Source organism: Ascaphus truei, chromosome 2 (genome assembly GCF_040206685.1).
Source record: "Ascaphus truei isolate aAscTru1 chromosome 2, aAscTru1.hap1, whole genome shotgun sequence".
NCBI lineage: Eukaryota > Metazoa > Chordata > Amphibia > Anura > Ascaphidae > Ascaphus > Ascaphus truei.
The window spans coordinates 403,812,418-403,824,291 of record NC_134484.1 but is presented as its reverse complement, the minus strand read 5'-3'; the positions used below and the strand labels follow the sequence as shown (position 1 = coordinate 403,824,291).

The 11,874-nt window shown below is 42.3% G+C and overlaps 1 protein-coding gene across 4 annotated transcripts in view; it reads right to left on the bottom strand.

Moving 5' to 3' along the window:
* Positions 1–7,214: 7,214 nt before the first annotated feature.
* PEX1 (peroxisomal biogenesis factor 1) overlaps positions 7,215–11,874 on the bottom strand; it is a 57,847-nt gene continuing 53,187 nt past the window's right edge. For all 4 annotated transcript variants that reach the window (XM_075587351.1, XM_075587350.1, XM_075587352.1 and 1 more), the window contains one exon: positions 7,215–7,390. In XM_075587351.1, the coding sequence (XP_075443466.1) occupies positions 7,315–7,390 (76 nt within the window). In that variant the 3' untranslated portion in view covers positions 7,215–7,314. The remainder of the gene's footprint in view (positions 7,391–11,874) is intronic.

The following is an 11,874-nucleotide window of genomic DNA, read 5'->3' as shown; positions in this document are numbered from 1 at the left end:
ACACCTCCAGAGACGATTGGTCAGCAAAGAAGAAAGAGGGAGGGGAATCCCACGTACAAGGAAAAAAGCAAAAATGCTTTCATTATTAAAAAAACACAAAGTAATGAACTTACTGTACAAAAGTGTCTTTGAAGTGAGCATTCGGACCACCCTGGGTCAAAACACAGGAACTGGACAAACATCACTCCCTAGACAGCCCTTCATCCTGCTGCACGGCCGATAAGCAGTCACTGGGCTGGAAAATTGGAACCTATTCTAGGATGAAGCCCTACGCGTTTCATCTATAATAGACTTCCTCAAAGGCTAATCTGATGGAATATGTGGTCCCACTCCCAGCCACCCGAAATACACTTGCATCACGTCATCAACGAGGTCACGATGCTCTCAGGTGTCCGGCGCGTCATCGCGAGTTGAAGTTCCATGACGTCACGACGTTGCCTGGAGTTGAGGTGTCCCGAGCATACTATAATCCCTCGGCAGGTTCCTCGTAGCAACGTTAGTTGTTTGTGCTGGTGTCATGAAGACTGTCACTAACCCCCAAAAGGCTACTGCACATATGCTGCATCAGTATACATCATCAGCCACTATCAAGGCTTCTATCAGCTAATAAACGCTAGGACATCCATACATAATAGTACAATACCGATTATACAAATATATAAAAGATCAAAAACATTCAAAATATAGAGCGTATATTACAACATAAAAAACACAGGATTAACATCTTCTAAAGTACTGTACTTAACACTTATTTGAGATAATAGTAGCATCTAAAATACAAAAAAATAAGTGTTAAAACACAATAGATGCCACATTTAAAAAAATACAAATGTTACAACATATCTAACCAGAACCCAGTCATTGATTCTTAAAGACAATTAATATATAAGGTCCATAATTTTAAACTTTTAAAATGACTTAATTATCAAATCTTCAATATGAAGAATAGATTAAAAAAAAAATTTTTTTAAATCAATCCAAGTGTTCTTAAAACAATATCAAAAATTACTAATAATTACTACAAACCAATATATTGATAACAAAGAAAAAGGTATATTAATGGTAGTGTATCTTTTAAACCAAAAAGCCATTTATGTCAAAGTCGACCTTTAGGCCTTTCGGTTGCAGGGTCTTTAGACAATAGATCCAAAAAGATTCTCTCTTAGACAGGGCTATTGTTCTATTCCCATCCCTCCAGTGGGGAAGCACCTGTTCAATACCCATATATTTAAGACCAGAGGGATCAGAACGATATTTTTTTAAATTTAAGGACACATTATGAGTCTCTAGTCCTATACTTATGTTACGTATGTGTTCTAAAATTCTGACCCTAAGTGGGCAAATGGTACGGCCCAAGTACTGATGTCCACAGGGATAGAAAAGAACATACACCACATATGAACTTTTACAATTAATGAAACTTTATTTAAAATGTTTCCTTAGTTACATTAGAGATAAAGGAATCAGTCTTCTCTACCCGGGGTAAGGATCGGGGAGTCACACCACCCTCAGCACGCTCCCCGCTTACTTCCTTCCCCCACCGCCGGTCCTGTTCTCTCTGCTCCGGGGACTGCCCGGCATGCAGGGCACGCGCACCGTCCCGCTCGGGACTTGATGCCTGCCTCTCCGGCCCGCCTCTGGACTCCGCCCACGTGTAGCTCGTGACCAGCAGGCACAGGAGACGTGCCACCTGCCCAATCCTCCTAGGCGCCCTCCCACACTCAACAGAGCAGCCAATGAGGGTCACCAATGCTAATACCTCCACACTACGTAACAGTTACAGACCCCATTTAAATGTGAGACAGCTTTAGTTTTGAATGAACTTAGACTGGTGGCGGTTTTGAGAGTCTCAGGTAGATTGTTCCAGTTGTGGAGTGCATGGAAAGAGACGGCGGAACTATCGGATACTTTGTTGAACCTGGGGATCATGGTTACATGCTTACACTACTCTTCCCAAATGAAAGAGGCTCACGAGCATGTGCCTTTTTGAGCCCAACCTTTATAAGGACTGACAAAATGAACGAGTATCACCACCTAAACCCCTATGGGATCTATTCATCAAGGCAATTTTGGTGCAATACAAGGGCATTTAATCCTGCACGAATGTAACAAAGTATTTTGCCCCGTCTGCCCTTGTTTGCAACTTGGGTAGCGTCAGTAGGAGTTGGGGAGGAGTTACATTGTACATATAATATAATTATAATGAGAGGCATCACACTCTGCATCTCTGTGCTCCATTTTATTTCCCTATTTTGCAACCCTAAAAAGCCACCATATGATAAGTGGATCAAGTCTAAAACTCTGCATTAAATGTACAATACTCAAGGATGTCTTCTTTCTACCCCCTTTGTATCTAAAGCCCTCTCCCGCCTTAAACCTTTCTCACTTTCTGCCCCACACCTCTGGAATGCCCTTCCCCTCAGTACCCGACTAGCACCCTCTCTATCCACCTTTAAGACCCACCTTAAGACACACTTGCTTAAAGAAGCATATGAATAGCACTGTGGATATTCTGAACACGATACATAAAGCTTGGCCCCCTGCAGACGCACTTACCAGAACTCCCTCCTACTGTCTCTGTACGTTCTACCTACCAATTAAACTGTAAGCTCCTCGGGGCAGGGACTCCTCTTCCGAAATGTTACTTTTATGTCTAAAGCACTTATTCCCATGATCTGTTATTTATATTATCTGTTATTTATTCGATTACCACATGTATTACTACTGTGAAGCGCTATGTACATTAATGGCGCTATATAAATAAATTTTAAAACCAGAGACAGAACATAAAACACAGACAAAGCTCAGTTTTTAGCACATCCAGTGAGACTCATACACGGAACAGTGCCTAAAAATATATGTATAAATATCTAATAAGTAAAATGGTCTTTTAGTTTGACATTTTTGGCCAAAATTGTTGTAAGCCCCTGAGCCAGCGCCAAGGCAGACCACATATCAGGGGTCCCTAACGCTAATATAAATTCTTAATAACCCGTGTAATAACAGGAAGAATGATTTATAATAAATCTGTCAATATTAGTTGCAAAGTTCTGAGTCCGACTGAAGCTTTTATTAACCTGTACATTACCAGGAAAAGCACTCTGTATTAGAGATGTCACAGCCAAACTGCAAGCAGGCAAGTTCCCCTGAGTGGAAGATGCTATGGAGTGAGCCCATAACCATTTAAATGTGGGAGGGGGTGAGCTTAAATTAGGAAGGAGGTTGCCACCCTCCAATCAGCCATGACTAGCTGGACAAGAATTGTAAAACATACTGAACACCTAACAAGCTCCTATTGAACCCCCAAAATGACCACAACATATATATAAGCATATGAGTGTCACAGAGGAGTGCTACTGAGCATGGCAATATATATTTTAAAACCAGAGACAGAACATAAAACACAGACAAAGCTCAGTTTTTAGCACATCCAGTGAGACTCATACACGGAACAGTGCCTAAATATATATGTATAAATATCTAATAAGTAAAATGGTCTTTTAGTTTGACATTTTTGGCCAAAATTGTTGTAAGCCCCTGAGCCAGCGCCAAGGCAGACCACATATCAGGGGTCCCTAACGCTAATATAAATTCTTAATAACCTGTGTAATAACAGGAAGAATGATTTATAGTAAATCTGTCAATATTAGTTGCAAAGTTCTGAGTCTGACTGAAGCTTTTATTAACCTGTACATTACCAGGAAAAGCACTCTGTATTAGAGATGTCACAGCCAAACTGCAAGCAGGCAAGTTCCCCTGAGTGGAAGATGCTATGGAGTGAGCCCATATCCATTTAAATGTGGGAGGGGGTGAGCTTAAATTAGGAAGGAGGTTATGCTATATAAATAAAGACATACAATACAATACTAACGCTCTATTCCAAAAAACAGAGTAGTGCATCAAAACACACTTTTCCCTATATTGATATAAACTCTTCTGTTGTCAAAGGGTTCAGCAACATTGTAACAAGTTAGATTACAAGGCAAATGTTTGTATGTTGAATGCAGGCTATGATACCATTATTGGATCACATGAACCTTTGAGACCTCCCAAGTCTCTTCTTGGGATGTACTCTACAAAAAAGAAAGACGTGTGTAAGCACAAACTTTCATTTACAGATTTACAGTAGTTACTGTAAATCTGCAAACAACTCGCTTTCATCCATTGAAAAGTATCAAAACCTTCGCTTCTCCAGCTTTACAGGTACTAGAACAGTGCACCAATACTTACCATTCTGCTGTCACACAATGCAAGCCTTCACAATGTCTTTGCAGGCTCTTCTGTTAAAGAAGTAATAAAGGACAGGGTGGGACAAGTGAGGGGGAACCTGGCCAGTGTTGGAAGTTTGGCTAGACCTGTGGCTGGGCCTAACTTCTTTGACAGGCTGCTGGTCCTCTCGTTGCCACCTGGCCCTGGGCCTCCCTCAGGAACCCTGTCCTATGCTGAGCCATAAGTTGACGGCTCAGCTTCCAGCGCGCACTGGCATGAATCCTGGAGTGCGTCAGCGGCTTGGCATGGGACAGTGTCAGTAAGGGAGGCCCACAGCTTGGGAGAGCGAGGGCCCAGTGACAACGAGAGGACCCACAGCCAGGCAAGAAGTTAGGCCCAGGCAGAGGTCAGGTCCAACTGCTTTGACTGGCTGCCAGGCCCCGACTCTCCCCAGCTGTGGGCCTCCCTCACTGTCCCGCACAGGGCCTCTCTCCGACGACGGAACTCACTGGCACGAGTGAAGCCCGCACAGCTGGGGAGAGCCGGGACACCAGAGGCCTGAGACATTCCTAAGGTAGGCAAGTCTGTATTTGTACAGAAACAATAAATTAAGATGCTGCGCTATTGTTCCTTATACTAGTCCCAGGGCCCAATGTAGAAGCTTTAATGCCAGCACTTCGTTGGAGCCGTTATGGCTTGTAGTTGCGTTGAAGGCCTGTTATGGATGACACATTTGTGAGGTGTGTGTGTAATCCACACGATGATACTCAATAGATCTCTCCTGCTGGTCTCTTCTCTCTTTCTCTGTGTGTAGAGGGTGTGTTTCTGCTGCTGTTTCTCACTTTCTCTGTCCTTAGCTAGCAATTTCATACAATACAGGTGTCACGCTGTCTCTCAAGCCCATCTCACGGTCACCTGGGCTGTCTCTCTGTCCCCCTCTCAAAAGGGCATTTTGATTTTTCTGATTTCTTTCAAAGTGGTAGCCTTGTCCAACATTCCATCCAGTCTTCCTCCCATCCAATCCCACATCTCCTGTCATGTGTTGCCAGGCAGACCAGGGCTAGTGTCTCCCATTCCCCATTGCACCATGTGATAGGTGTAGACCAACTTGGCATTATTCACAGTATACACACATTTGTAGCAGGGCCTACATTACTTTTATGTCTGATGCGCTTATTCCTATTATGTGTCATATTGTATCACGTGTATTAGTGCAGTGAAACATGATATACATGGATGGCGTTGTGATGGTAACAGCGGTTGCCAGTGAAATAATATAAGTTAGAAATAGGTCAGCACAACATTATCTATCAGGGTATGATTTAACTTTAGTTTTTTAGGGTGACAGCTGCTTTAATGTTTCTGAGACAAGACTTCGCCTGAAGTGTTTAGCAGAGATACAGAGACTTTAAAAATTGCAGTCACTGTTTTTCTAAATCCGGTTTCTTTAATAATCCTCAATCATTTTAACTTTAACATATGTTGCAGTAATCTTTCGTGTTTATGAAGCTTTAAACAAAACTGCATGATTGGTTATAGGATATTTGGTATTTTGGGACTGTGTATATTAAGAAACAAACAAACAATAGTAGTGAAAAGGCTACATAAATGAATGCTTTCACTTTTCTGCAAAGTTATATTAGAATGTGCCTTATGGCTTAACACTATTTCACACATCTGGGCCTAAATCTTAAAGTAATTAAGGTCCTGTGCATTGGAAAAAAAACATGACAAGAGGCATAGATTCATTTTATTATCAAAGACCAATTTTCATTCAAGGCACAGAAGAGTTAAACATTTAAACTGATCAACATGTATGTTTCAGATATTGTCTAAATAAAAAGGTTTTTTACTGCTGTTTGTAATTGAAGTGAATAATTACTAGAGAACAAAGACACCCTCTGGGCAGCACTCGTTGTATGTGATAATGTAATGGTGATAGACTTAAAATTAAAATACTTTAATTATGTTTGTTAAAATAAGTGTCAAAATCGTTGAAATAAATGGACAACTGACAGTGGTAACACAACACATAAAACAGACAAAAATACACAATACTGAAACTGAAATCTAGGGGGAGAGGTGGAGATCCCACCTATCTGCTAATTAGCAGAGATGAGAAATCAAGGACTGGATAGTCAACCCCCTAGTTCAGCAATGACAAGGTTAAAAAGCCTGTAAAATAGATACAGGTGACGGTGGACTGACCATGCAAAAAGTATATGCCAAAATGCTATGCAGAGTATATAGCAATAGAGTGAGAGCTCACTGATAGTAGTTTTGTACAGCCAGTAGGCTACAATGTTGAAATTACTCTGGTCTTGAAGGATCCCTAAATAAAGGGGGGTTATCTGTCAGTGCACCAAAAAGTACCATCCGTGAGTTCCGCCAACGTATTCTGGAACATCTAGGGGCAATACGGAATCATCTGGACACCCCTCTAGCCAATCACATACATCAGGTGCATGGTGGTGACATTACTAACCTTTGCTTCACAGGGATTGAAAGCGTCCCCCCTAGTCCAAGAGGGGGTGATTGGAATCGTCTCATTTTACAAAAAGAGTCCAACTGGATTTATCTACTGGGTACTTTGGCACCTAGAGGGATTAATGAGGGTTTTCTATTCTCTCCCTTTATTTAGAGTGCCAGCATCACTATACTTAACCCCTGTCAGTTGTCCATTTATTTCAACGATTTTGACACTTATTTTAACAAACATAATTAAAGTATTTTAATTTTAAGTCTATCACCATTTCATTATCACATACAACGAGTGCTGCCCAGAGGGTGTCTTTGTTCTCTAGTAATTATTCTGTTCTCTCCCCTTATTGCACCGTTGTTGATTTCACTTTATTACAGGCTGATGCGAGGGTTTCCACCCCTTCCCCTTTCCCCATTGTTGTGTAATTGAAGTGAAAAAGAAATGCTTTCCAAAACATGGGTTCAAACACATTCACAGAATTATATGTAGTAAATTCAGAACAGATTAAAGAAATAAAAGTAGATACATTTTTATTTATTTATTTAAAGCAGTTTCAAAAGTATGCTTGAATTACAGTTAATTGCATTATATATTTGCAGGACAGAAACTCTAGGTTGCCAGTGTTATGCTAAGGTTACTTTCTGGCCACTTCTAAATGTTTCTCCACGCCGTTTCTTGGGATTTTGAAAATGTTCATAACTAGAAATAAAAAAGTATGTACAGTAGTTAGTAAATGTAAACTGTCATGCTTTACCTAGCACATTACACACCACTAAATGTACTATACTGTGCATTGGAAACAACTCGATAGAAGCAAATTGGTATTAGGCTAATATATTTGTAAGTAGAAATGTGAGGAAAGCGCAAACAAGTTCAAGTTCGCTGAGAAATTTGCAGTTTTTTCGCAAAATAATAGTTCACAAAAAGATAGTGCGCACGCACGCACACACACACAAGAATTGGAAACAAGTGCATGTATCATAAAGAATAAATACTCACCAAAACCTGGTCCAATGAAGAACACTCGGCACTGCAATGTCAGCGATCAAAAAGATTTGTATTGAACATACATAATAACCAACGTTTTGGTCCACTGCCTTCCTCAGGGGAGTGCACAGTTGTGAAAGACTGAGGGATATATATATGTAGTGAGGGGAATCGCAAAACCCAGAGGCCACGGAGCCTGAACCTGATTGCCTAGTAACCCCATTTATACAAACCCATTAACTGTGAAAGCTGTGTAATCCCCAACCCTAATCACATAGCGCAAAAAACTATATACATAACAAGTATGGGAGTACTGTATACTGTAGTAACAATCATAGCTTGAAGGCCAAGTACATAATGCAAAAGGTATCATCCGGTATATATGACTAAACAGAGTCCATAGCAGCAGACAGGGAGAAACAATGTATCCACAATAAAGTCTGTAACAGCACCAATGTCCTTGATGTTATGTTTGCTGGCAAAATAGTTTATGATCCATTTAAGCAGAGTTTCTAGCGAGGTATTATTCATAACCCCAATCTGATTCAAGCATTGCAGTGTCGTTACTTACCTTGCATGTGTTACTCCGTTCGTCTGCAATCAGTTCCGACTGGGCCATTCGGCCTCCGTGGGTGGTAGGTCATAGATTGCTGCAGTCTGTAGTAGGCAAATCACCCATTCGATCCTATCATAGAACTCATGCCCCTGACGAAGTGACTTCCGTCACGAAACGCGTAGGGTGGTTTTATTGGCTCTAAGACTAGTATCATTCTCCCCCTATTGAGTGGTGTTCAGCCCAGACTTTGTCCCTCTAAGCTCTACGAGCTGCATTGACTTTCCCAGCCCTCCCCTTGTCCTCGCGCTGCATTGTGACGTCATCGGCACACCACGCGACCAGCGGGTCTGTGTGCGCGGCGTTGCCGTTTGCCACTGCAGCGTGGAGTTGCGTATCACCCACGTGGCACTCTGTTGACCTTGTGGGTCTGTGTGTGCGGCAGCAGTGGTTGTTCCGGTAGTGTGGAGCCCTGGAGGTCACGACATTTCATCCTTCTGCAGAGGTTTCCTGGTCTGGGTTAAAGGACAGCTACTCTATGGGTTTTACTAACTCAGCTTTGCTGTAAGTAGGATTCCAATTTTACTCCTACAGGATGATACTGCTTCATTAGTGTCTTTAGCCCAACGGACATATGTTTGTTGTTTTATATTCATTAATCGCATATAAAATTTGGAATAATCCTTTAGTTAATCTTTTTCAGTGTTTTGTTTTTTGTTATTTGAGTTACACTATGATTTTTTCTTTTTGTCTTTGTTATTTATGTATGTTTTTCATCCTCGTGAGACTTCATTGAAGATTCCCCTCAGGATTGCTTGCCATCCCCGATTCGACTTTATATTTGGTCAGATTTTACATTTCAATTTTGGAGGCGCCGGCTTTCTGTATTCATTACCAATGTCCTTGATGTTATGTTTGCTGGCAAAATAGTTTATGATCCATTTAAGCAGAGTTTCTAGCAAGGTATTATTCATACTCCCAATCTGACTCAAGCATTGCAGTGTCGTTACTTACCTTGCATGTGTTACTCCGTTCGTCTGCAATCAGTTCCGACTCGGCCATTCGGCCTCCGTGGGTGGTAGGTCATAGATTGCTGCAGTCTGTAGTAGGCAAATCACCCATTCGATCCTATCATAGAAGGGGGCACATCCATCTGTCTGGTGGGGACGCTGGCTACTCCTCCGATGCTGCCGCAGATCCCAGTCATCCGATCTCTGGTGTGATGCACTGCCGCAGATCCCAGTCATCCGATCTCTGGTGTGATGCACTGCCGCTGTATTGATGCACAGCTCGATGGGACTCCACCTCCTCCAGTGGGTCTCGGCATGCAGCAAACAAATCCTGCAGCTGAGTAACCAAAGTGTGCACACTGCTCCACGAGTCGTCCACAGTACTCAGCTCAAATGCCAAGGGCCACTGTTGGTCTCCATGGGCGCCGTACACACCAACAGGGCAAAGCATCCTCATGCGGGGCAGTACATACACAAAATTAATAGTCTTTAGAGCTACTGTGCGTTCCTTACAGATAAAAGTTCCTATCCCAGATGCCACCATACATTTAGCAAGGCCCGTCGGGGGTCATATGAAATGGAACCCTATCAGTCTCACTGTCTGCTGTCCAAGTAGGCAGGTAAATGCCTCCTGGCTTGAGGTAGTGCATATATTACATAAATGGTATTTGTATGTTTCCAGGTCTGGTATATAAGATCCAGTGCATCAGCCCGTGCACTAATTGTCCATATTCTGTAGTCTGACTTCATCCCTGAAGGTCACTATATTTAGTGTCATCCACTTTGGCAGGTACATAATGTAGCAGTGGCCCGGAATGAAAAAAATCTCTATAGCAAAAAGTTTCAAATGTATTTTTGGTTGAACAGTCACTCTAATATTTATAGAGGAAACCAGTTGGAAGTCCTCGTTGCGGCCCATGTTCTGCAGTCAGAGTCTGTCCCGAGAGGTAACTACTGATAGTTCCATCCCCTTTAGTGTCTGTTAGGCAGTCCAGACCGGAATGAATAAACCTACAGGCGGGCCCCGGGCATGCGGTGTGTTCCGTTCTAAGGGCCTGCCGTAAAGCAAAAATAACCGGAAAGCGGAACTGGCGATTTTCGGCATGTGCGCATGCGCAAACCGGCAATTCCCCCCTTCTGCGCATGCGAAACCTCCGTTCGGTACAAGCAACCTTCGTTCTGCGCATGCGCACCCTCTGCAACCGCCTGTTCTACGCATGTGCGAACACGGACTTCCCCGTTCTGCGCATGTGCAGACATGGAGGCCCCCTTGCCGGTACCGCCATTTCAGTGGATCGCCGAAAAGCGGGGTGCCGAAAGCAGGGTCTTGCTGTATATACAATGTGATTTCAAGTGTCTTCGTAATGGCTCTGTGATATATATCCACATATTCACAGAAAACAACCCAGCTTAAAGTCCTCATTGAGTCCTTTTGGGGAAGTGTCTGAAGTTTAAAGATCATATGCGCTAATTGTTGTATGAGTTTATCCCTGTTCCCCTCTCCCCCCCCCCCTAACTGGGTGGGGGACATGCACTATTGACATACATTTTACTGTAGACAGTTCATAAAGTCACATATTTTGATGTTGGTTACGTCATGTGGATGTGCCTACGTTTTTGCTTGTGAACATGAACTGGCAATGAATGCAACCATGACATTTATATCTATCTTACCCATATCACTGGTGTTTTTCACCACTCGCATCAATCTGTGAATAGGATAATCCCTGTTTTAATTGACCTGTGTTGTGGCTTGATGCTAAAAGGAGTGTGTTCCCGTCTGTATCTTTCTGGTATAGACGTGTCCCAAGAGCCCTGTATTCTTGTAAAGGACCATGTACGGGAAACAGATTTGTATAGTGCTAAAAGATACGGTGAATATGGCCGGGTTCTCCACTTTAAGTCTGGCAATTTACTCAGTCTGCATATCTTTCTATTACTGCCAGATTAGGAAAAAATAATCTATATAGCCTTTATATAGGGTGATGTATCTAGCATAGTCATCAGCTAAGATATGAAGTTGTTCATAGTAGTCCATGAACAGGTTTGCATACGATGGGGTCATGTTGGATATCATGGCAGTGCCCCTTAACGGTCTATGGAAAGATTTCTCGATCTTTAAATATTTTTTTTCATAAGATTATATCGATAAGCAACATGATAAACTTACACAGGGGGTCCTGTGTAGGAGATGTCTAAGATGGTGTATGTGCTATAGTTAAGTGGTTTTCAACTCCAGTCCTCAAGGACCGCTAACAGTCCAGGTTTTAAGGATATCATCTCATTAGCACAGGTGGCACAATCATTTTGACTGAATCATCTGTGCTCAAGCAAGGGTATTCTTAAAACCTGAACTGTTAGCGGTCTTTGAGGACTGGAGCTGGGAAACCACTGCGCTAGTCGCATCCATACCAGTGTCATGTGGGATGTTGGTATATAAGCTTGATACGTCCAGTGTGACTAGCAAAGTATCACTTGTTATATTTTGTAATATATCTGGCTGATATTGTTAAAAAAAAGTTGGCTAAGTTCTGCACATACTGTAGCTACTCATCTTGGCCACAAATTGCTGTAGAAAGAAATCTACATATTGGGATATTAGATGGCATAAGGAGCCTCTCGCTGAGATGACT